At 41.9% G+C, this 27,339-nt stretch overlaps 1 protein-coding gene across 2 annotated transcripts; it reads left to right on the plus strand.

Moving 5' to 3' along the window:
- The first annotated feature begins 6,201 nt into the window (after positions 1 to 6,201).
- Positions 6,202 to 8,833, plus strand: LOC110524585 (regulator of G-protein signaling 21). 2 transcript variants are annotated; one of them, XM_021604387.2, is made up of 5 exons: positions 6,202 to 6,395; positions 6,888 to 6,957; positions 7,061 to 7,131; positions 7,816 to 7,982; positions 8,178 to 8,833. In XM_021604387.2, the coding sequence occupies exons 2-5, from the start codon at positions 6,947 to 6,949 to the stop codon at positions 8,352 to 8,354; spliced, it is 426 nt and encodes a 141-aa protein (XP_021460062.2). In that variant the 5' UTR covers positions 6,202 to 6,395; positions 6,888 to 6,946; the 3' UTR covers positions 8,355 to 8,833. The 2 variants fall into 2 exon arrangements, with proteins under 2 accessions (XP_021460062.2, XP_021460061.2); XM_021604386.2 differs by having other exon boundaries at positions 6,203 to 6,395; positions 7,040 to 7,131.
- Positions 8,834 to 27,339: the final 18,506 nt, after the last annotated feature.

The following is a 27,339-nucleotide window of genomic DNA, read 5'->3' on the forward strand; positions in this document are numbered from 1 at the left end:
GAGCATTTGTGAACAGCAGTTTTCAGTTCTTTCCACAGATTCTCGATTGGATTCAGGTCTGGACTTTGACTTGGCCATTCTAACACCATCACCATTCATAACCATCTTCCCTGTCCCTGCTGAAGAAAAGCAGGCCCAAACCATGATGCTGCCACCACCATGTTTGACAGTGGGGATGGTGTGTTCAGTGGGGATGGTGTGCACGCCCAATTTTTCAGTTTTTGATTTGTTAAAAAAGTTTGAAATATCCAATAAATGTCGTTCCACTTCATGATTGTGTCCCACTTGTTGTTGATTCTTCACAAAAAAAACAGTTTTATATCTTTATGTTTGAAGCCTGAAATGTGGCAAAAGGTCGCAAAGTTCAAGGGGGCCGAATACTTTCGCAAGGCACTGTACATGTTTCAGTCAGACCACCACCAGACCTCCTCCAGGCTTGCCTTCCACATGGGGTCCCAAGGGACCGTTGGCCTTTGTGCAACAACACTTTTGGTGGCTTACCATGGTTCCTGTCATCGCCACTGTCATTGTCGCATGCACGATCTGTGCACAGAACAAGACGCCTCGGCAAGCTCCGACTGGTCTCCTTCAACCTCTGTCTGTCCCTCACCATCCCTGGTTTCACATATCCCTGGACATTGTCACCGGTCTCCCCCCATCTGATGGCAACACCGCTATCCAGACCGTAGTGGATCGGTTTTCCAAAGATGCCCACTTCATTCCTCTCCCCAAGCTACCTTCTGCTAAAGAGACGGCCCAGCTCATGGTGCAGAACGTCTTCCAGGTACATGGACTGCCAGTGGACATGGTCTCCGACCGGGGTCCTCAGTTCTCATCCCAGTTCTGGAGGGGGTTCTGCACACTCATTGGGTCGTCGGCAAGCCTATCCTTCGGGTTCCACCCCCAGTCCATCATCCAGTCAGAGTGAACCAACCAAGACCTGGAGACGACACTGTGCTGCCTGGTCTCCGCCGAACCCCTCCATCTGGAGCCAGCAACTAGTTTGGGTCAAAAACACCTGCAACACCCTTCCTTGCTCTGCCACAGGTCTATCGCCCTTTGAGTGTTCCCTGGGGTATCAGCCCCCCTGAGCAGGAGGAAGAGGTCGGCATGCCTTCGGCCCAGATGTTTTCCGCCGCTGTCGTTGAATCTGCAAGAGAGCCCGGTCGGCCCTTCTCAAGACCACATCCAGGTATCGACGACAAGCGGATGGCCACCGGACCCCGGCTCCCCAGTATCGGGCAGAAGGTTTTGCTCTTCACCCAAGATATGCCCCTTCACATGGAATCCAGCAAACTCTCCCCCTGGTTTATCGGCCCTCTCCCCATCTCCAAGGTCATTAGCCCCTCTGCTGTTTGTCTTCTGTTGCACCACACCCTCAGTATACATCCCAATTTTCATGTTTCCAGAATTAAACCCATGTCTCACAGCCCTTTGTCTCCTGTTTTGTTTTGTTTCGTGAAACCTACCAGACTTTACCCTGTTTTCTAGTTTTTCCCGGTTTTGACCATTCTGCCTGCCCTGACCCTGAGACTGCATGCCGTTCTGTACCTTTCCACACAGCACTGGATTATTGACCCCTGTCTGCTCTGACCCTGAGACTGCCTGCCGTTCTGGACCTTTTTTCACCCTATCTGGATTACTGACCTGCCCTTGACCTGTTGTTTTGCCTGCCCCTGTACTAGTAATAAACTTGTGTTACTTCGACACTGTCTGCACCTGGTTCTTTCCTGAAACATGATACTTTCGGTTATTTGAAAACGAAATAATCTCGAAAATATCATTATTTTTTAATAAACAAGCCGTACTAGTTGGTTGCAATTTCAGTTTTATCCACCAGAAAAGACAGATACAACAAATATTGTGGTTAAACTCAAATATACTAATTGATAAAAAAAAAGGTGTAATCTTTGTAAATTGATGTCATAAATAGGACTGATGGAGTTATGTCACACGTGAAGCTAACACAAATATATGGAAATGGAAGTAGAATGGGGAAAAAGTTTTCAAACACTTGTTTTTCACAAGGGCTATATTAGCAGGACAATAGACAAGATGTAGTCCCAAAAACACATAGGGTCCAGCATATCTCTTGATGATGTCATTGAATGTCTTGCCAGCTTTGATCCATGCCTGGGCCTGCAGAACGTGAAGTTCATATTGAATAATGTGTTGCAAGCATTATTTTTCCTTATTTTACTTTTTACAAATGTATTTTATGGCTGACAAATTCTGCTATTCTGATGAATAGGGGCTCTATGACATCAGCCTCTCTATTGTTCTCTCTATGTGTGTAACAATGGGATGGTAAATGTGATCTGAATGGTTACAATGACCTAAATATTGGAATAAAGTAGGCTAATTATGGCAACTAATTGTTGCTTACTGAAACTCCCAAAATCATACACTTGTTATAATAGGATTGGAAGCAATAGCCTACCCGGGTGTGGTCAACTTTTTCAGTACAGTTTTGTGCTGCTCTGAAACATGCATGGCGACTGGTCTTGAAAAATCAATTATATATATTTTTTCACTGACTCTCCGTTAATTATTAAGGTATTGGTTAGCCTACAATTAGGGTGTGGAAATGTTAGGATTATTTTGATCTTCACTCGTCAGTAGCCCCAAGGCTCTCATTCCTATATGATCAGCCATTCATACAAATACTGCATGTGCGTTTGACCCCAGAGAATCTAGAACAGCCCTGCTCTGTTTTACCATGGGAGTTCATGTGTACTGCAGCACACAGCTATGTCAAATGTAGATGACAGTTCACAATGATTTAAAGGTTACACGTTGATTGTCACAGTCACATGTAAAACATATTTATGCAGCGTTTGGAGATGTGAATCTCCGACATCTACTAAAGATTCATTCCTCAACTGAATAATGTGGAAATTAGCAAATGATGGTGAACTGCGTTATTGTTTCATGTTAAAGACATGACAGCTTATTATAATGGAGTGAATGTATTGCAATATGGTGAATTACAATACAACGGTCACGTTGTACAGCGCCATATGTTCCTAATGATAACCCAGAGGGTTTCGTTTTTTGTTTTTTTGGAATAGAAACACCATAATAGTAATCAAATTAATTAAGTTACATTTCTTAAAATCAATCCCATATACTATGTTCTTACAAAAAAAATGCCTTAAGGACAGCAAAGTCAAGGTATTGGAGTGGCCATCACAAATCCCTGACCTCAATCCAATAGAAAATGTGTGGGCAGAACTGAAAAAGCATGTGCGAGCAAGGAGGCCTATAAACCTGACTCAGTTTCACCAGATCTGTCAGGAGGAATGGGACAAAATTCACCCAACTTATTGTGGGACGCTTGTGGAAGGCTACCCAAAACATTTGACCCAAGTTAAACAATTTAAAGGCAATGCTACCAAATACTAATTGAGTGTATGTAAACTTCTGACCCACTGGGAATGTGATGAAATAAATAAAAGCTGAAATAAATAATTCTCTCTACTTTTATTGAGACATTTCACATTCTTAAAATAAAGCGGTGATCCTAACTGGCCTAAGACAGGGAATTGTTACTAGGATTAAATATCAGGAATTGTCAAAAACTGAGTTTAAATGTATTTGGCTAAGGTGTATGTAAACTTCCGACTTCAACTGTATATATTTTTTCATTTGATGTTTTTTAGACCTGTCTGAAATAAATAATGTATGTATTGTGATGGTGTAGGCTGTATTAAATTGATTTAAAATGTCGATGTTCCCAAGGTACAAGGCTTGTAGGCTATTAACGGTAAATTACGGTGACACCTGTAGTTATTTGCTTGACAATCACAGGCTGACAAAATTTCATGACAGTCACAGCCCTTTGTACTGTACTGCGGCTCTGCATGGAACTGCTATTGTGGGGTGAGCCTGCAGTCAGACTGGTGTTACTGTGAAGGGACACAGACCCACGGAGGCCGCCAGATTACTCATTACACACCTACAGCCGGAAAGCGGCAGCAAACCAGGCAGACAAAACAACACATAAAATGGGAACCCAGACAGAGAAAAGGTAAAGCCTTTGTAAGTAATAACATTGATGCTCTGGATCAGGAGTCCCCCCCCCCCCCAAACCAGATGGTATGTCCTGCCACAGAGCCAGAGAGCCAGAGAGCCAAACACTAAGGCCATGTATCAGTGGTCCTGGGGGCCGTCCTCCCAGCTGAGCTTTTAACATGAGCAACAGCGACCCACAGCCACTCTGTGCAAGGCAAACCCCACTGCCAAATGAGAGAGGAGAGGGAGAGAATCCTAGTAGAGACAGAGCTCCCCACAGTGGCTGATGGCATGGTGGTCATGGGATGTCATCTTGGGATGGGGTGATGCATTCAATCGGGTACTGTACTACTGTACACCAAATGGAAAAAGAGAGAGACAGAGAGAGGGGGGGGGGGGGGGGTAGAGGGGGATATGGTTGTTATTGTAACATTGGAAGTGAACGGGGGTTTCTCCCTGTAAGCTGTGTGGTCAAATGCTAACTAGGGTGTAGTGTTGCCACAGAGTAAACAGAAGAGAGGAGAGAGAGTGGAGATTAAAGCTGCTGGCTAGTCAACTCTCCAGTCAGTTTGGCATGGTAATCACCATGACTCCTTGTGAGAATACAAATCAAATGAATTAGATATGAACATCCCAGTCCTATTTCTCCTCTCATGAGAAAAATTAATTAAGAAAATAATAATGCAATTCAAATCGCTTGTTCGTATCCCCTGTCTCTCCATCTTGTTCTGTCTCTCTATTTTCCATCTTTCTCAATCTCCCATTTTCTCCCAATAGAGAGAATGAATTTGAGTGAATAGAGAGCGATTTGATCAGGAATCATTGCAATGTTATGATTTCTCTAAATAAAATAAAACATTTATTCAGTATGCATGGAGAGCAGTGTTTGTTGTTCAAAACAGAAGATGAGCTGAGCCAAACTAGTTCAGAGACGTCTCTTTTGCCTCTGTAAATAGCCGGAAGTTTACACACTGTTTACCTAAAAGTGTCTAAGGAGGTATAGGCTACTCAGGGATATCTTTCTGTTTACATTTACACTTGTGAAATCTTTGTTTAGCATTGTAGCTCATTTAAAAATCTCATGTTTGTTGATGCAGTGTTATAAACATTCATTATTTACTGCAGGTGTCTGCTTTAAGACTATAGATGTTGTATATTTTACAGGCATTATTTATCACTCATACTTGAGTCATTCCCTGCTGGCCCACACATCCTCTTCAGTGCACAAAGGTCAATAAATAAAGGTAAACAAATGAATTCATCACAAGCCTCAACAGGACAGAGATTTCTCACCTTGTGAACGGATGAATAGAGTGAGGTTGGCTGGGAGATGAAAGGCTGTTTCATTCAGCTTGGCCGAAGCACTGAGCCCAATGAATAAACTGGCCTTCACCTGCCATGGCAATAGTTCAGAGGGAACTAATGCAAGACAAATACATGACAAATAGGAAAAGGGCTAAGCCAGGTTTTATATCTGCTCCTGGACACAGACCAAGTAAAATGCCAGGGGAAACCACAGAACATTAATGGTTATGGAGGACAGCAGTGTGTACAGGCTTTTGTAAGACACCTGATTCAACACTAGCCACCTAATATATGCTCTTAAAAATAGTCCAACGTTAGTTGAATCAGGTGTGTAAGCGCTGGGCTGAACAAATACCTGCATACATTATGGAACATGGCACAGTGGCTCAGGGGAGGGAATGATCAGATCTGCCAGGTTTTGTTTGAGTAGCCAGATTCCCAGCTGCAGCAGTCTCAGCAGCAGTGTTTTACAGCACCTGTTCTCATTCTCCTAGCTGGCCCAGGGCGTCCCGCTGAGGGTCCATAAATCAGTCGTCGGTACTGGAGAGGGGTGGACAGGTAGAGACACTCTGCTGTCTATGTCCCTGTTACTGTCATTTGTCTCGTTTTGCTCACTACACTGCCAGTTGTTCTGTCATCAGTAATTTTCAAAGCTGGGGGACGACAGTGTCTGTCTCGGTCCCCCCCATTTGGCAGAGATAGTGGTGTCTCCCTCCCTTCCTCCTCTCCTCTGCTGTCTGTGTTCATAGGAGAGTGATGGGTGAAGAGTTTGTCGTTGAACTGGGTCAAACATCTCTCTCTGATTTTTCAAGCTTCCCTGATTCCCATCCTAGGAATTTCAAAGTAAAAAAGCACAATAAAAACTCTGAGTCACCTCTTAACCCTCCCATCTGCCAATCCTCCTCCCAGCCCAACATGTGGATACTTGTGTGCTCTAGCCAGAGGGGAATAGCAAACAGGGGAATATAATAGGGAAGTCTAACTAGAACTGGGAAAAACATCAGAAGTTGTGAGTGCTGATCTTCAGGACGAACAAACTCTGCTTTTCAGGGATATTGTAATCATATGCATACATTGTAAGTATTAGCTTTGAGCTTTGCTTTGGCTGTATAGAGAAATAGAGAAATGCTTGTGACATGACCACTCCTTTCACATTCCTTTCATTCCGTACTAAACATGGTTGGTGGACCTAGGCACGAATGAGTTATGCTTCATTGTAAGTGGTTAGTAGTTCATAGATAAGTAGTCTCTATTCACATTTGTGTATAAAATAAATGTTTGTTACAGAACACTGCTCATGGATGATTGGTCAAAAATATTTTTTCTCTGGCTAATACTTATTATCGATTAATGAATCAATAATCATAATGGATGACCAGTGTCTTCTTAAACGGCTGCAGATTCTGACAGCTGAAGTTATGAGATTTCCTGTTTCTGTCCCATAATTCATAGCGAAACTGGCCAGTTGCTGTTCTGCTTTTGCATTTTTGGGGGGCAAAAAACATCTCTGACTAGACAGGCTTCCTGTGCTCTCTGTTGCCTCTGTCTTTCTTTCTCCCTCATTTTAGATCAGCTGTTTCCGTCATCACTCTCTCATGTTAGATGGTCTGATATCAGGCAAAGGGGCATGTACAGGAAGTAAGTCAACATTCTGTTCTGTATAAATGTAAACCATTTGAACATCATCATCATCCACAAAAAAAAAATTAAGAGTCTCTAGGCTTTTTTGTTGTTTTTGTAGGGCCCCCAAGCCCCCCATCGATGAAGTTGTTTCATGGCGACAATCGCTGAAAAAACTCCAGGAGTCTAAAAGTAAGACAATGTACTCTTCTTTACTCTCTCTCTCTACTACTATTGATACTGTTGATTGGTACTGTTGATACAGTCCTACCAAAACATTTGCAGGGAAGTGGTACCAGTATAAGCCTAAAGTCAGGGGGGACAAGCTGGCTGTCGTTGTACATATTTTGTCTTGTGTCGATTAGAGTCAGTTCTCCAGCTGTGATTTATATTAAGCAATTAGTGTGAGTAATGCAGTTTGCTGTTTGTTTGTGTTCCCAAAAGACTCATGAAAAATGGCACACCTGCATGGCTTTATAAGTAGGCTAAGCATTTTGAGAAGGAACAGTAGGCTACAAAGGACAATTATTCTCCCATAAGACATCTGCAATGGTTCACTCACATCTAAAACACGTTTTATGACATTGTACATGTTTTTTTAGGCAACAAAAGTTATTACACTGTTTGCTAATTTATTTGCATTGGTCAGCAAATGGAAGCCCAGAACATCTGTTGGTGAGCTTGAAAAAGCATCTCCTTAATAAACCCCTGTCAATTTCCTGAACCAGTTTGACAACTTTGTGGGCTAGCCTGCTCTCTCTAACTAAACCTGTGTTCTGCAGGTCATGGTCAGTGGCCATGCTTACATGTATGTGCCTGCCTGTGTGAATGTGAGTCTGTTTCACACCATCTCCTTTTTATGTCTCTACCGTGTAGCAGGGCAGCTGGCCTTCAGAGAGTTCCTGAGGACAGAGTACAGCGAGGAGAACATCTTGTTCTGGCTGGCCTGTGAGGAGTACAAGACCATCACCACCAGCAATGAGATAGCTATAGCAGCCAAAAGGATCTACGCAGAGTTTGTACATGTCGACGCTCCCAGACAGGTACGTAAAGACATCAGACGGAAATGTGTAGCTTAATCTTCTTTCCCCCTCTCTCTCTCTCTTTCTTTCATTTATTTTTTTAATCGTTAGCTCTCCGCCTCAAGCTGTCTCTCAATCATTCTGTCTATGTGTCCCTCTCTCTGTCCAACATGATGGCTACACAAAGGCAATGTTTCATTCATTACTCAATTCCAGATAAACATCGACTGTGGGACCAGGCAGGAGATTACAAACAGCATGTCTCAGCCGACCCTGAGTTGCTTCGACAAGGCACAGAGACTGATATACAAGCTGATGAAAAAGGACTGTTATCCCAGATTCCTGAAATCTGAAATCTATCAAGGTCTTTTAGAACCATCAGAAGCCCGCTGAGGTTCCAGAACCAGGTGGAGAATAATAGCTGTTAACAACCAACAGTCTGTGGGCTGACAGGGATTCAACTCTCTCCGCTCTAACTAGCTGCCCATGTAAGTTCAGCATGGTTTAACTCTGGGCTGGAGCACAAAACACAGGCCCATGCTCTGTAGTCTCTCTAATAATAGTTCATCATCTAGCTCAGTGGCTCCTAATCTTATTCTGAGGTGTGGCCACCCAAAATATTTTCAACGTAAACATAAAGTGGAATACTCTCCATATAAATATGCTAATATTATAGATAATAGATATGATTACAAATGTTATACAGTACTGACTTTATTTAGAGTATAAAGCATTATGTATGTTTTATAACTTATTATTATCCATTGATTATCAATTGATCGTTACTTTTAACTGTAATAATTCATGGTATTCTCCTGATGTCTATGAAAACTAGGATATGTCATACCTGCCATTAAAGCCATGAAAAATAAGTTTCAGTCTATTTTTTGAATGTATGTGTTGTTTCTGTCTATGACAGGAATTCATCATGCCAACCCAATGCAGTGTTGTGTATGCGGGTGTATGTCATTAGGATTCAGAAAGCCAATCCAACACAATCAGTGCAGCATCAGCTGAGGTCATAGTCTCTTTCTCTCAGTCGTACCCTCATGTTGTTCTTCTTTATCGCTCAGACCCAGAGAAACCCCAAACGCTCTGTTCCCTAGGCAACCAGGCCAATGGGCCATCTTTGAGACCTCTCTCTCGCTCCTATCTCTGCCTCTCTCTTGTGTGTTGTGTTTTCACACATTGTACAGTGGGATTTCATGTTGTTTACAGTTCAATTGACCTCTCGGTGTTATGTGTAACACCAGTCCAGGTATGTATAGTTTCACCCCAGCAATGTCTGTGTACGCTATCCCTGATGCAGCGAAAATAATAATACTTTTAAAAAAATGAAGTAAGCTTTATGCAACATCTTTCTGAGTATGGACCCATCACACCTTTTATATCTCCCAGCAGGAGGCCATGTACTCTAGAAGGATCAACCGCCTGCCACTTCAACACACCAGACAGACACCATCTTCCCTCCACATACAGACCCCCACAAGGATGCCCCCTGGCATCTTCCACTTGTAAACATAGACACAATTAAATGTAACGCATACCAACCTGCTCTAGGATATGATACCATGTTCATTGCTTCCCTCAGTGAGTCCCACACATCCACACACACATAGGCACTTTAATTGTGTTTCCGGCCAAACTTATACAGTTTCAAGAAAAAGTATGTGAATTGTTCAAAAAACGTCACAATAGTCGACAAACACAGTGTTAAACTAACTAACAACACACACATTTTTATTTTTATTGTCTATATTGAATACATAATTTAAACAATCACAGTGTAGGTTGGGAAAAGTATGTGAACCCCTAGGCTAATGACTTCTCCAAAAGCTAGTTGGAGTCAAGTGTCAGCTAACCTAGTGTCCAATCAATGAGACGGGATTGTTAGAGTTGCCCTCCAATATAAAAAACACTCACAAAATGTGAGTTTGCTATTCACATGAAGCATTGCCTGATGTGAACCATCCCTCGAACAAAAGATATTTCAGAAGATTAAGATTAAGAATTGTTGACTTGCATAAAGCTGGAAAGGGTTATAAAAGTATCTCTAAAAACCTTGATGTTCATCAGTCCACAGTAAGACAAATGTGTCTATAAATAGAGAAAGTTCAGCACTGTTTTTACTCTCCCTAGGAGTGGCAGTCCTGCAAAGATGAATGCAAGAAAATAGTGTGAATGCTCAATGAGAAGAAGAATCCTAGAGTGTCAGCTAAAGATTTATAGAAATCTCTGGAGCATGCTAACATCTCTGTTGATGTAAAACACTAAATACGAATGGTGTTCATGAGAGGACACCACGGAAGGAGCTACTACTGTCCAAAAGCAAACATTGCTGCATGTCTAAAGTTCGCAAAAGAGCACCTGGATGTTCCATAGCACTACTGGCTAAATCTTCCGTGGACAGATGAAACTACGGTTGAGTTGTTTGGAAGGAACACGCAACATACTATCTGTGTAGAAAAAAGGCACAACACACCAACATCAAACCCTCATCCCAACTGTAAAGTAAGGTGGAGTGAGCATCATGGTTTGGGGCTAATTTGCTGCCTCATTTCCTGGACAGCTTGCTATCACCGACTAAAAAAATGAATTCCCAAGTTTATCAAGACATTTTGCAGGAGAATGTTAGGCTGTCTGTCCGCCAATTGAAGGACAACAACCCAAAAAGAAGTACATCAACAACAGAATGGCTTCAACAGAAGACAATACGGCTTCTGGGGTGCACCATTCAGAGTCCTGACCTCAACCCAATTGAGATGCTGTGGCATGACCTCGAGAATGGTTCACACCAGAAATCCCAAGAATATTGCTGAACTGAAACAGATTTGTAAAAAGGAATGGTCCAAAATTCCTCCTGACCTTTGTGCAGGTCTGATCCGCAACTACAGAAAATATTTGGTTGAGGTGAGACTGTGATGGTACCCCTCTTATCGGCTCTTAACCAACCATGCTATTTTGTTTGTTTTTTCTCGTTTTTAGTATAAATTTTTTTTTTACATAATGTTGCTGATACCGTCTCTTATGACCAAAATGAGCTTCTGGACATCAGAACTGGATTGCTCACCTCAAACTGGAAGAATAGTTATTCTTCAATGAGTCGGACTGGAGGAATATAATACAGACACCCGACCATGCCCAGATCCCGGAGAAAGAGACTGAGATTTAATTGAAAGAGATCAGGGTGCCTTGTGAGGATTAGGTGACAAGTGGCTAATCCGCCATGACCTTCTATTCTGCTAGCTAACGTTCAATCGCTGGAAAATAAATGGGATGAACTGAAAACACGTTTATCCTACAAATGAAACATTAAAAATTGTAATATCTTATGTGTCACGCGGCTGAACGACGACATTAAGAACAGACAGCTGGTGAGTTATACACTCTATCGACAGGACAGAACAGCAGCCTCTGGTAAGACACAGGGCGGGGGCATTGATGTAAACAACAGCTGGTGCACGATATCTAAGGAAGTCTCGTGGTTTTGCTCACCTGAGGTAGAGTATCTCATGATAAGCTGAAGACCACACTATCTACCTAGAGAGTTTCCATCTGTATTTTTCGTAGCTGTCTACATACCACCACAGACTGATGCTGGCACTAAAACCACACTCAGAGAGCTGTATACCGCCATAAGCAAACAGGAAAACGATAATCTAGAGGCGGCGCTCCTAGTGGCAGGGACCTTTAATGCAGGGAAACTTAAATCAGTTTTACCTAATGTCTATCAGCATGTCAAATGTGCAACCAGAGGGGAAATAAATTCTCGACCCTATTTACTCCACACACAGAGACATGTACAAAGCTCTCCCTCGCCCTCCATTTGGCAAATCTGACCATAATTCTATCCTCCTGATTAATGCAGACAAGCAAAAATTAAAGCAGGAAGCACCAGTGGCTTGGTCTATAAAAAAGTGGTCAGATGAAGCAGATGCTAAACTACAGGACGATTTTGCTAGCACAGACTAGAATTTGTTCCGGGATTCTTCCGATGGCATTGCGGAGTACACCACATCAGTCACTGGCTTTATCAATAAGTGCATCGAGGACGTCGTCCTCACAGTGACTGTATGTACATACCCCAACCATAAGCCATGGATTACAGGTAACATTCGCACTGATCTAAAGGGTAGAGCTGCCGATTTCAAGGAAGTTTATAAGAAATCCCGCTCTGCCCTACGACGAACCATTAAAAGCAAAGTGTCAATACAGAACTAAGATCGAATCGTACTATACCGGCTCGACGCTCGTCGGATGTGGCAGGGCCTGCAAACTATTACAGGTTACAAAAGGAAGCACAGCTGAGAGCTGCCCAGTGACATGAGCCTACCAGACGAGCTAAATAACTTCTATGCTCGCTTTGCGGCAAGTAACACTGAAACATGCATGAGAGCATCAGCTGTTCCGGACGACTGTGTGATCACGCTCTCCACAGCTGATGTGAGTAAGACCTTTAAACAGGTCAACATTCACAAGGTCACAGGGCCAGATGGATTACCAGGACGTGCACTCCGAGCATGCACTGAGCAACTGGCAAGTGTCTTCACTGACATTTTCAACCTCTTCCTGTCTGAGTCTGTAATACCAACATGTTTCAAGCAGACCACCAGGGGTGCGTGCTCAGTCCCCTCCTGTACTCCCTGTTCACTCATGACTGCACGGCCATGCATGACTCCAACACCCTCATTAAGTTTGCTGATGACACAACAGTGGTAGGCCTGATCACCGATAACGATGAGGCAGCCTATAGGGAGGAGGTCAGAGTGATCACATTGGGAGAATGTAATGCTGATGTTAATGCCAAAACGCAGGTTGTTCTGCAATGCAACCCATCTGTTACTAAGGCTCTAAGTGTGTGTGTGTGTGTGTGTGTGTGTGTGTGTGTGTGTGTGTGTGTGTGTGTGTGTGTGTGTGTGTGTGTGTGTGTGTGTGTGTGTGTGTGTGTGCGTGCATGTACGTGCGTGCGTGCGTGCGTGCGTGTGTTTAGCAGATGTTCTAGTAACATAAGCATTTTGCTGCACCCACTATCTCCTAACAATGCAGTAATGCCAAACAAGTACACAAATAATAAATAAAATAAATATATATTTATATATATCAAGAAATCAAGAAAGTTAGGAACAAGTCTAATTAACAATCCAAATAGCACTGTAACAGTAATCCAAATGCAATTTAATGTATTTACAATGGGGTAATTTACACAAGATCAGCTAGGAATGAGATGTACAGCAGTAGATTTATTAGAGTGAACTATGTCAAGAATCCAGTATATTCAGTACCAGTCAAAAGTTTGGACACACCTACTCATTCAAGGTTTTTTCTTTATTTGACTATTTTCAACATTGTAGAATAATGAAATAACACATATGGAATCATACAAGTGTTAAACAAAAAATACTAAATAAAGAAAAACCCTGGAATGAGTAGGTGTGTCCAAACTTTGACTGGTACTGTAAATAAATATGCAGTGTGTATAAACAGTGTAACTATAATACAATGTACAGTAGATTAAATATTAGAATGAGCTACAGCTGTATGTTGAGAATGCAGTAGGGTCCAGTGGTTTATTGTCTATACCACATATGTCAGAGTCAAGGCCCGCGGGCCACATCCGGCCCGCAAGAAGGTTTTTTACGGCCCCTGGGATGATCTTGATTTATTATTAGAACCGGCCCGCAGCAAGCCGGCAGCCCGCAGATCTTTTACACGCACCAATACTACATTTCCCACAATGCAAAGGTGACGCACCGAGCAGTAGGCTGCTTCATTTCAATATTTATTGGCACAGCAGTCGTCAGCATCACAGTAAAATTAACTTTCAGATACCCATCAAAAATGGCAAAACGGAAGGTGGATACTGAGAACCGGGGGTTTCAAACAAGGTGGGAGTCGGAGTATATGTTCACGAAGGTAGCTGGAAAACCTGTGTGTCTTCTGTGTGGAGAAAGTGTGGCGGTACTGAAAGAGTATAATCTGAGACGACATTATGAAACGAAACACGCGGACAAAAACAAGAATATGGACATGGAACAAAGGCTACAAAAGGCCAGTTTTATTTTGGCAGAAGAGATCGCTAAATCAGCCCGGCCATTTACGGAGGGGGATTTCATCAAAAACTGCATGATTAAAGTTTGTGACGAAGTTTGCCCAGAAAAAAGGCAACTCTTTTTAAATGTGAGTCTGAGCAGAAACACCATTGCCGAGAGAGTAGACCAGTTGTCCATCAATCTAAAAGAGCAGCTTGTGAAAAAGGGAAAAGATTTTATTGCATATTCCTTGGCTGTGGATGAGAGCACCGACATTTCTGACATTGCCCAGTTGTCAATTTTCATCCGCGGAGTGGACTCCAACCTAAGCGTGACAGAGGAGTTTTTGGCTTTACGTCCTATGCATGGCACAACTACGGGGCATGATTTGTATGAAGAGGTGTCAAGATGTGTAAATGAGATGGAGCTGCCTTGGGAAAAACTCGTGGGTTTGACAACCGACGGAGCACCTGCGATGTGTGGACACAGGAGCGGACTGGTGGCGAAGATACGGGAAAAGATGCAAGAGGAAAACGCGACAGGTGAGCTGACAGCTTATCATTGTATCATACACCAGGAAGCGTTGTGCGGTAAAGCCTTGAAAATGGAGCATGTAATGAGCATCATCACGCGCACAGTTAACTTTATCAGAGCCAAAGGTTTGAATCACCGCCAGTTCAAGGCATTTCTGACGGAGTTAGAAACGGAGCATGGTGATTTGCCTTATCACACAGAGGTGCGATGGCTAAGCCAGGGAAAGGTGCTTCAAAGATGTTTCGAGCTTCGTGAGGAGATTTGTCTGTTCTTGGACAGCAAAGGGAAAGACACAACACAACTCCGAGACGAAATGTTTCTGTGTGAAATGGCTTTTCTGTGTGACATTACGAGTCATCTGAATGCAATAAACTTGCAGCTGCAGGGTCGGGATCGTGTCATCTCTGATATGTACAGTACAGTGAAGGCATTTAAAACCAAACTGACTCTGTGGGAGACGCAGATGCGGAAAGAAAATTTGAGCCACTTTCCCAGCTGCCAGACCATGAAAGAGAAGCTCTCTACCAGTGCGTTCCCGAGCACACAGTTGGCTGATAAAATAGGTATGCTTGCCGCTGACTTTCGACGCCGATTTGCTGACTTTGAAGCACAAAAAAGCAGGTTGGAACTGCTCGGTAACCCATTTGCTGTTGACGTGGAAAGCTCACCACCAAACCTCCAAATGGAGTTGATTGACCTCCAATGCAATGATGCACTGAGGGCAAAATATGCGGCAGTGGGTGCTGCGGAGTTCGCCCGTTTCCTCCCCGGCACAATGCCCCAGCTGCGCATCCAGGCTGCTCAAACGTTGTCTATGTTTGGCAGCACATACCTGTGTGAACAACTGTTTTCTTTGATGAACCTGAACAAAACATCACACAGAAGTCGACTTACTGCTGAACACCTCCACTCAATTCTGAGGATTTCTTCAGCTCAGAGCCTTACCCCGAACATTGATGAACTTGTGGAAAAGATGGGACACCACCAAGTATCACCCTCAACCTCAAACAAGTGAACATTACTGTGCAATCACATATTTAGAGTTTTTACTCAGTTCAAGTTTAAAAGTTAAAATTTAATATTTGTTTTCACTGCATGTTACTTCTCCTTAAACAAAGTGTTGTTTTTGATTAATAGATTTTTGCACTTTATTTTTTTGTATTTCAATCCAATTATATTTTAAAAATATTTCAGTTGAGTGGATGATAGAAAATTGCTATTATTGTTTTTTCTTTGAAGTAAATTTAGCCCACTTTTGCTAAAATAGAAAATATAGTCTACTGATGGTGCCTTGAATACCGGTTTCTTTCATTTAATGTTCATGTTATGGGGATATTTATATAAAGGAAATTTGTCTTTTGTGTCTGTTGAAAATTAAAGATTACTGACAGAGCCATAAGAAAATATTGCTTTATTTATCTGATCATATTGTAATATATTTGTTAGGTTTTCAGTAGGTTCAATTAGGTTCACTAGACTATATGCGTCATTTAAAAATTTTTCAATGAACATTCGAACAGTCCGGCCCTCGTCTTGTAGCTGATTTTTTTATTTGGCCCTCCGTCCATTTGACTTTGACACCCCTGGTCTATACCATGGAAGAGCAGCGTTGGCTGTGTGAAAGTGTGAGAGTTTGTGTGTGAGTGAGTGAGTGAGTGAGTGAGTGTGTGTGTGTGTGTGTGTGTGTGTGTGTGTGTGTGTGTGTGTGTGTGTGTGTGTGTGTGTGTGTGTGTGTGTGTGTGTGTGTGTGTGTGTGTGTGTGTGTGATAGCTTGTGTGTGTGTTTGTGATAGTGAGTGAGTGTGCATCACCTGGTAGATGGCTAGTGATGGCTCTTCAACAGTCTATGGTCCAATAGAAGCTCTCGGTCTTAGCTCTGATGCAGATGTGCTGTCTCTTTCTGTCAGACGGTGACCAAGTGAACAGTCCGTGGCTCGGGTGACTGAGGTTGTTAATGTTCTTGTATGTGCGTGCGTGCTTGTGTGTGTGTCTGTTTGTGGTATGTGCATGTGTTTCTGTCTAACTACAGAAAAGAGAAACGTTCTCTTACCAAGACGGCGTCTGCCATTTGGAATATGAAACTTGAAGACAGAACATTAATAAGACACTAGGGTTATAAAAGAGATTAGACCAGTGACCAACATCTACATAATACCACACCAGCCCAGGAATACAGCAGGGATTTAGGTCTCTACAAAACATACTATTGCATTAAAATAATCTGTTCCTCTGTCTATCTCCCTTTCAGGGCTGGAATGATAATACAAATCTGCCTGAGCCAATACAAAGATTGGATCAAAGCAACATAAACAATATCTCTGTCAATTATAGGACAGGGCATTGTTTGGGCCTGAAGAAAAGACAATAACACAGCATAATATATTTGGAAACAAAGAAACTTCAAGTTCCTAGTGTGAAGTGAAGTTTTCATTTGGTTGTTGAAGGTGACATTACATAGAGAAACACTATTGTGTCTTCATTCCTTTAACACCTGGTTACATAAACAAGTTAGAGCAGGCAGGGACAGACAAAAACACTGTGAAATCTCACAACATGGTAGAGACTTCATGCCATGCTAATCACATGTCCCTCTGAGTTGGCAGAGGGCCAGGGACATTGGGAAGAAGGATAGTTCTGAAAGCCTCTCAATCATCTCTTGGTGTGTGTGTGTGTGTGTGTGTGTGTGTGTGTGTGTGTGTGTGTGTGTGTGTGTGTGTGTGTGTGTGTGTGTGTGTGTGTGTGTGTGTGTGTGTGTGTGTGTGTGTGTGTGTGCGTGTGCGTGTGTGTGCGTGTGTGTCCTGAACTCCCTATTTGTAACATTGCACTGATATTGCCTAAAAATAAATACTTTACCCAAGACTATAAGGATATTTCCCATTGACTATCAGGGTTTTTCAGATCCCCTAATAATACAGTTTGCAGGTCCATCTGAAATATTATGATATAGTAAGTACTATTCCTGGACCTGACTCCAAAAGCGAGCCATCGATGGACAGTACCAACAAATATGCTCTATGGATTCTGTTTAATTTAATCCCATACCTATTCTGATAGACCCCTGTGATGGCTGGGTGCTGATTTGGGAGACAGACAGGGAGGGGATAGAGGCCGTGAGGCCCCAACAGATTGGCCTTCTCTGGGCTGCAGAGTAGAAGAGATAACTCCCTGGGACTTTGGGTCTGGTAAAGTAGCAGCGGAAGAACTCACGGAGGGAAGGAGATAAGGTGTCTGAGTCTCTGCTGAGTCCCACAAATTGTCCCTGGTCCTGACTGGGAAAGGCTGAAGTCCTTTCACAGCTTAACTCCTGCAGTAGGGCTTTCTGCACTCTAATACCAAGCATTAAAGGTTTAGAAATGGGTTTCTTACATTATCTGGGAACATACCTTATCCCTAGTTCCTTCTGAACACCCCATTCTGAACAAACACACTCGCACACACACTCCCCACCTCTGATTCCCTCATCCCAGATGCTGCTTTGACAGTAAAGGTTAACAGTTCAGTATATATGATGAAGGGTTTGCAGGTATGTTTGGAACGTCAATACTTGAGGAGAGTTAGATTCAAATTTTTCCAATTATATTATTTTAACATATTCGCTCCCTTCTCAGCATTACTCTACCACTGAATGTACAGCTCGGTTTCTTATTAATATCCACTAGATGGCAGCAAAGACGCCATTTCAATTGCACCATGTAACAGAAGCAGTAACTTTTTTCTGAACAAATGATTAATTATGAGTCAAAGTTTCAAAGAGAAATTCAAATTCATGAGCAAATGAACCATGGACCAGTTTAGTTTTTTTTAAATATATCATTTATCTCAACCTATACATTTAACAGGGCCCTATGCTATTGTTTCTGAATAATGTCATTGCATAAACTCATTGCATAAACTCTAAGTGAACCAAGTCTCTAGTCCTTGCAACCACACTATAGATTCTGCTGACCAAGGCCCGACAGACATGAGAATTTGAATCATAACGCCTGAGCTGTGTTTTCTATGGGGGGATTTCAGAAACCACAAAGTATAACACTGTCAGTCTGACTTCTCCTGAATCTCCTGTGTTTCCTCGGATGCCAAGCCGTTTCACTTCCACCTCAGTTCAGAGGAAGTCTGTGAGGGTTTTGACGACACAGACACCCACCCTGTCCTCAGAGCTGTGCAGAATGGTGTCCCTCATCCCAACACTTAGATCTATGGAAAATGGTGTCCCTCATCCCAACACACTATAACCCTGACAATGGGTGCCAGATCGCTGTCGTGCTTTTACCTCTCCACTAGTTTTCCTATTGCAGGAAAAGGAAAGGAGGAGAACAGGAAGCCACTTTAGACTATTGGGACCCACGTTGAGTCCTGCATCACAAAACTATGATAGCCTCACCTATCGTGGGTGTGTACGTCATAAGCGGCAGCAGAATAGTAAGTGTGTGCACGTCCACTTGTTTTATGTGTCAATAAAGTTTCAGCAGCACACGGGCATTTGAAAGTTGCTTTGCATAGTTTGACAATACCATTGGCACTCCTGAGATGAGGTTGTCCTCATATATTTGCAGTTTTTCCTCAATATACAATAGTTATTCGATAATATGCCTCTTTACATTGTCTACTGCACCTTCATGTTGTAACACTGTAGTCATCTGCCTTCATGTTCTTACACTATGTAAATGGCTGTGTTGTAACCAGGTTATTATTGTAAAGATGATTTATTTAATGAGATGTTAGTGAGATGCTAGTGCAATGCAACAACTCCTGCTAGCAGGTCAGATATTATTGACAGTAAGAACAAAACAAAACTGAGAACTGAGGCAAGACTGAGTCTCCTTTCTCAAAATGTTTAATATTGAAGTACAGAATTTCACAATTGACGCTATGTTGCTAAATTGAGTTAAAATCAGTCGCACTTTCACAATAGGGATTGCCAAAACACTGTAATTGGTGGAAATAAAAGGTTACATTGACATCCTGAGGCGTTAGTTCACTCATGGTTATTGCGAATGTGAGAAAGCTTATGTTTCTAGTCATGTCAGAGATGATTAGGTGCAAGTTGATTTGAGTGCATTCTTTGTAAACCAAAATTATATTTACCAAGCACATCTAGAACCTCTTTCTTGGTACCACACCATCTCACAAGGAAGCAGACAAGACAATGACAAAACAATAACCTTACCAACTATCTGCTGACACAATAACAAAATTACAGAACATAACAAATTGTCTCTACAAAACTTAATGCTCTACCACAAATACAACTGTATGGGTTCAATGTACATAATGGACAGTGGTGTGGCCGTCCCTCTCCCAGATAGACCCAGACAGACTAACAGAGCTAACAGAGTCCTACTCTATTCACAGGCCAGGCAATTAATGAATTGACTGTTTCATCTGCTGTCTCTTAGCTACTCATTATAATTTAATTAGCCAGTAGTCTAAAGACCTCATAATAGGTGTCACAGCCTGAGGCTCCACTTGAGAGAGAGAGCGAGAGAGAGAGAGAGAGAGAGAGAGAGAGAGGCAGAAAGAGGAAAAGCTGCTCTAAGGGTAACTTTCTCTGCTGGAAGATACAATAGCACAGTATAGTTCCACTAAACATGTAGGAATGTCACATCAGATGTCACAATCTAAAATCCCTCTGTCAGGGTTTATGAATAAATGTAGACTTCGAATAAATAGACTTCGATTGTAAAAAAAAATCTAATGAAATTTGACTGAAGTAATTGCCTGCTATAATGTGTCCAAGTGCTAGAGTAAAAATACACATTCTAAGAATTGAGCCATTTACAATGTAAATATACTTTTAATCTGTCTGTTTGTATATTTCAAGGCATGGCATATGAGGGTGCAGAGAGATACCGGATGGGTTGGATGATACTTTTCTTGTTAACCATTTCTAAAAAAACATATACAGTACTTCAAAACGGGAAATCAACCAATCCTCCATAGTTAACACAGTGGAAATGTCAAATGATTTATTATCTAAATGTTGAAAGTGTGTGGGCGACAGAGAGAAACAAAATGGTACAGTTTGAAGCCATGTGGCCGAGAGTGATGCTGGCGCTGGAGATGGGGGTGTGAGCAGGTGTGTCTGGCCAGGGGTGATGTTGTGGGTGTTTGTGTGGGTCTGTATCTTGTCATTTGTATGTGTATTTTTGGTTTTTGTATTGTAAAAATAAAATACAAAAATAAAATAAATGCAGCCATTTACAGTATCAATATAGTTCTCTGTCAATCATGTTGACTGTGGACTGCAAGTCGACATGTCCCAATGTCCGCATCCTATGATGCAACATCATGGCTGACTGGTAGTTACACACCCTGTGATGAAATAATACAACAAAAAAATGACAATACAGTGTTCTCTCCTGGAGGGCCGTGTATACAGACATTTGATTATTTGTAGCCTACATGTTCAAATCAAATCAAACTTTATTTGTCACACGCCGAATGCAACAAGTGTAGACCTTAACGTGAAATGATTTTTTAGAAGCCCTGACCAACAATGCAGTTCAAGAAAGAGTTAATAAAATATTTACCAAATAAACAAAAGTAAAATATAATTAAAAGTAACATAATAAAATAACAATAACGAGGTTATATACAGGGGGTATCGGTACCGAGTCAATGTGCGGGGGCACCGGTTAGTGGAGGTAATTTGTAGGTAAGGGTAATGTGAAGTGATTAATGCATAATGTATATAATGAATAGCGAGAAGAAGCAGTGTAAAAACAAAAGGGGGGTGCGGCAATTTGATCAATTGTTCAGCAGTCTTACGGCTTTGGGGTAGAAGCTGTTAAGGAGCCTTTTGGTCCTAGACTTGGCGCTCCTGTACCGCTTGCTGTGCGGTAGCAGAGAGAACAGTCTATGACTTGGGTGATCGCAGTCTTTGAAAAATGTTTGGTATTTCTTCTAACACCGCCTAGTATAGAGGTCCTGGATGGCAGGAAACGTGGCCCCAGTGATGTACTGGGCCGTATGCACTACCCTCTGTAGTGCCTTGTGGTTGGAGGCCGAGCAGTTGCCATACCATGCGGTGATGCAACCGGTCAGGATGCTCTCGATGGTACAGCTGTAGAACCTTTTGAGGATCTGGGGACCCATGCCAAATCTTTTCAGTCTCCTGAGGGGGAAAAATATGTTGTTGGGCCCTCTTCACCACTGTCTTGGTGTGTTTGGACCATGATAGTTCGTTGGTGATGTGGACACCAAGGAACTTGAAACTCTCGACCCGCTCCACTACAGCCCCGTCGATGTAATGGGGGCCTGTTCGGCCCGCCTTTTCCTGTAGTCCATGATCAGCTCCTTTGTCTTGCTCACACATGTTGCATGTGTTGGTGTCCCTCTTTACCACCCTGAAACTCAGTTAAATTAGATACACCTGAATGGAATGGATGAAAAGATTGGAAATAGAAAAATTATGGAAAAACAAACAGGAAAACACAATTACTTCTGTTCCAGGTAATCACATCAATAAACATTGGATGAGTGTCTGGATCACCCATAGTGATCTTTTCCATCCTGCTACACAAACTTCAAAATAAACTAAACCAAACACACACAGAGCTCAAAGGGTGTCGTTGTAGATTACTTCTGTTAAGAACCAGTCATACATCTCAGATTCATAATCTAATCTAAATATGGTTCAGATTGAATTACGGCATTAGACACTAAGTTTAGAGCATCATTGTTTTATACATTGATTTTTTTTTATTGTTGATTACTGGAGAACTTATTTGTAACGCTTTTAGCCTTTTTAATGAATTTATCTTATTAACACCTTATTCTAGCTAGCTATTTGTGTAGGTAGCTATCAAGTAAACCCAATGAAATTGACACATGTTCAATCAATGTAGAATAGTTGACCTTTGTTGTACCACAATTATAGAATATTCTATTTGTTTATACAAAATGCATAATAGGCCTATATAAAGCACTTATGATAGCTTGGTTCGTTTTTTTGTGGTGACAGGCAGGACTTCCATGGAACATTGTGTTCCAAAAGTGTTTTCCCCATAAGAGACCATTGTTGTGTTTTCTCTCACACCTTTACTCTGTTACTGATACAATGTCAACACACGGGTAGTGATATGATATGGGGCTGGTCATTGGTGTTCATGTGAGTGGAAGTAGAGTGAAAGAATGCTGCACATGCACATGTGCACACACACACACAGGCACACACGTACGCTACAGTACATACTGTACCTAGGGCATGACTCATCTGTTCATCCTTGTCCAAATCTGATTCGCCAAGACACGCCTCTATTTAGTTTTTCATAGTATCTGCATGTATGTATCTAATGGAAAACTTAATTAGTTCCTAATGAATCCCTAAAATATGTATGGAATTATAATTCCACATATAACCACATTATTGGTGCAAAACACATGACACAAGAAACACAAATCAAATCACCACAAAAGGTCACATCTATGTGAGTATATTCATTATTTCTACCTGGAGTTTAGTTTTTCCATTTCCACTAGCACAAACAACATGAATTTTCATATCCTCTGATGTCAGGGTTTATCTGTGTTCATTGTGAGCCCCTTTGGGACCCAGCCATTAGTCAAGCATGTCAAATGAGATACACATGAGGAGATTCTCAGTAGGTGGGTTGTCCTTCTGCTTTTACCCCTCCACATCACACACCATCTTAGTACCAGGGTTTGTAGCTAGGAAAGTTCAAAATACTCACACTAACTATAGGTAGATGTGACCAGACGATCTCTCCACAGGAGTCCACAAACACACCACAACACTCTAGGGGGAACTCAGGGGGAAGCTTCAAAAAAAATTATTTGCATGTTATGAAATTCCATATGCCTACAATTTCAGTGAGTCTTTCTATTCTTATCTATGGCTAGGGTAACCTAAGACAAAATAAAGCAGCAATAAGAAGATCAACATAATCTGAGTCACAAGCCTTGTTGCAATAGATGAGAATATCGGACCACTCCCAGTTTTACAGACACACCTTTTTAGGACAGTATGATGGTTACCCATTCAGACTGCCAATGGCCATGGCCCCTTTTTCTATTACATATTATTCCCCATCTTATGTTACCAAAGTTACCATTCACAGTAAATGACAGATGTTCTCAGGAAGTTGTATGTGGAGGAGTATAGATGTGAGTAAATCCTGACGATCATATTAAGGTGGGCAGACAGACACTGCTCCTTAACATCTTCCTGTTTTAAAATATGGTCATTTCCATTCACTGGCATGCAATGTCTTCAGAGGGATTTATTAAAGTGTTGAATCATGGAAGATGTGTCTTCATAGAGTGTGATTTAGTAATATATGTAGTATTTATACTGTAATACACAAACACTGTAGGAAATATCTCTCAAATGTTCCAATATATTGATGAATGGAAAAAATGGTGGAAGAAAGTGGGGGAAAATGTGAAGAAATTTGAAATTAGAATTGTACAGGAATGTAAATGCCCTAGGGGAGTTATGGTAAGCTGTGTGTTTATACCTGAGGTAGAGTTTCTAGGGGCGGCCTGCACCAGCGAGTCCCCAATGTCACCAGAACAAACCTCTCCTGAGACTCCCGAGATGCCCATACAGTGTACAGCTATCTCCTAGGAGGAAACACTGTCATTTACGTGAAGATGCCAAAACTATTATTTTCAAAGATACGGATCAATGAATTTAAGGATCTGCTGCAAAATATGACACAGACGAGAAGGTAAGCTAATGTACAGTACCAGTCAAAAGTTTGGACACAGGCCCCGCGAGTGGTGCAGTGGTTTAAGGCACTGCTGTGTTAGCTGTGCCACTAGAGATTATTGGTTCGAGTCCAGGCTCTGTCACAGCTGGCCGCAACTGGGGTGGTGCACAATTGGCCCAGCATCGTCTGGGTTAGGGGAAGGTTTGGCCGGCAGGGATCTCCTTGTCCTATCGTGCACTAGTGACTCCTGTGGCAGGCCGGGCGCAGTGCATGCTGGCACGGTTGCCAGGTGTACGGTATTTCCTCCAACAGATGGCTGGCTTTCGGGTTAAGTGGGCATTGTGTCAAGAAGTAGTGCGACTTAGCTGGGTTGTGTTTTGGAGGACGCACGGCTCTCGACCTCTGCCTCTCCCGAGTCCATAAGGAAGATGCAGCAATGAGACAAGACTGTAACTACCAATTGGATCCCACGAAAAAAGGGTAAAAAAAATACAGTTTGGACACATCTACTCATTCAAGAGTTTTTCTTTATTTTCTACATAGTGAAGACATCAACACTTTGAAATAACACCTATGGAATCATGTAGTAACCAAAAAAGTGTTCATAAACAAATCAAAATATATTATATATTTTAGATTATTCAAAGTAGCCACCTTTTTCCTTGATGACAGCTTTGCACACTCTTGGCATTCTCTCAACCAGCTTCATGAGGAATGCTTTCCCAACAGTCTTGAAGGAGGTCCCACAAAAACGGAGTACTTGTTGGCTCCTTTTCCTTCACTCTGCGTTCCAACTCATCCCAAATCATCTCAATTGGGTTGAGGTCAGGTGATTGTGGAGGCCAGGTCATCTCATGCAGCACTCCATCACTCTACTTCTTAGTCAAATAATCCTTACACAGCCTGGAGGTGTGGTTTGGGTCATTGTCCTGTTGAAAAACAAATTATAGTCCCACCAAGCGCAGATGGGATGGAGTATCACTGCAGAATGCTGTGTTAGCCATACAGGTTAAGTGTGCCTTGAGTTCTAAATAAGTCACAGACAGTGTCACCAGCAAAACACCCCCCCACCATCACACCTCCTCCTCCATGCTTCATGGTGGGAACCACACACGGGAGATAATCCGTTCAGCTACTCTGCATCTCACACAGACATGGCGGTTGGAACCAAAAATCTCATATTTGGAATCATCAGACCGAAGGACAGATTTCTACCAGTCTAATTTTCTACCGGTCTAAAGTTCATTGCTTGTGTTTCTTGGTCCAAGCAAGTCTCTTCTTATTATTGGTGTCCTTTAGTAGTGTTTTCTTTGCAGCAAATTGACCATGAAGGTCTGATTCACGCAGTCTCCTCTGAACAGTTGATGTTGTGATGTGTCTGTTACTTGAACTCTGTGGCGTATTTATTTGAGCAGCAATCTGAGGTGCAGTTAAATCTAATGAACTTATCCTCTGCAGCAGAGGTAACTCTGCGTCTTCCTTTCCTGTGGCAGTCCTCATGAAAGCCAGTTTCATCATAGCGCTTGATGGTTTTTGCGACTGCACTTGAAGAAACGTTCAGTTCTTGAATTTTTCCACATTGACTGACTTTCATGTCTTAAAGTAATGATGGACTGTCGTTTCTCTTTGCTTATTTGAATAAACTTATACCATATAGGGCTATCTTCTGTATACCACCCCTATCTTGTCACAACACAACTGATTGGCTCAAACTTTAGGAAGGAAAGAAATCCCACAAATTAACTTTTAACAGGGTACACCTGTTAATTCAAATGCATTCCAGGTGACTCATGGTTGACTGCATTCCAGGTGACTCAACCTCATGGTTGAGAGAATGCCAAGAGTTTACAAAGCTATCATCAAGTCAAAGGGTGGCTACGTTTTTATTTTATTTATTTTACCTTTATTTAACCAGGCAAGTCAGTTAAGAACAAATTCTTATTTTCAATGACGGCCTGGGAACAGTGGGTTAACTGCCTGTTCAGGGGCAGAACGACAGATTTGTACCTTGTCAGCTCGGGGGTTTGAACTCGCAACCTTCCGGTTACTAGTCCAACGCTCTAACCACTAGGCTACCCTGCCGCCCCTACCCCTCACATTTGTTCGACACTTTTTCAGTTACTACATGATTCCATGTGTTATTTCATAGTTTTGATGTCGTTACTACTATTCTACAACGTAGAAAATAGAAATAATAAATGAAAACCCTTGTATGAGAAGGTGTGTCCCAAACTTTTCACTGGTACTGTATATATCTAGGAAAGGGGCCTTTTAAGCATTCAATATATACAAACACATGAGGACAAATATAATATAATAAAATGAAATGCAGTAAGTGTTTTATATTTACACCAATACAGAAATAAAGAAAAGCTGTTGGTAATATATCAAGATCAGATCTTAATGTATACTACTTCCTCAATTTCCACAGGATCGATATCATTTTAAGCCGAAAAAGATTTTTTAAGAAAAAAGACATTCAGTGTATTCTGATACAGAAGATAAATGATGACTCCTTTTCTACAAAAATCAAGTAAGTACAGCAACATTAGAGACTATTTCACAACAATAACATGTCAAATAGTGATATTGATTTACAAAACCCATCTAATGCAAAAACGTGTCGTCAAGAGGACAGTAGAAGAATTCAACTAAGTCTTGAAGGACAAAAAATAAGGACTGTTTTAACTACGTTGGCCCAGAGTACATTCATTATCTTCAATAGTACAGTCTCATAAGACCACCTTCTGACTTTAGCATGCTAATCCCATAGGGTTCTTTGCAGCCTTCAGATCCTTCCTGCAGTCTGAATTCCGTGAGGAGAATATTGAGTCCTGGCTAGCATGCCGTGACTACAGAGAGAACACCTCGCCAGCCGACCTTTCCTGGAAAAAGCAAAATAGATCTACCAGGAGTTCCTCCATCCCCAGGCCTAGTGAGAGGTCAGACTATGCTTCAGCTTTCACCTTGGTAGTAGCAGCTATCCAAATGCTAACATATTACAAGCTAAAGTAGCATACCCACAAATGTAGCTATAATTCCTAAAGTGTATACCATGTACAGTACTTTGCTGATGTGGGAAAAGGCTATTTCGTAATAGAGATAGCAAGATGACGGGCAAAGATAACAGCCTCTCATCAGA

The sequence above is a fragment of the Oncorhynchus mykiss genome, chromosome 5 (assembly GCF_013265735.2).
Source record: "Oncorhynchus mykiss isolate Arlee chromosome 5, USDA_OmykA_1.1, whole genome shotgun sequence".
Taxonomy (NCBI): domain Eukaryota; kingdom Metazoa; phylum Chordata; class Actinopteri; order Salmoniformes; family Salmonidae; genus Oncorhynchus; species Oncorhynchus mykiss.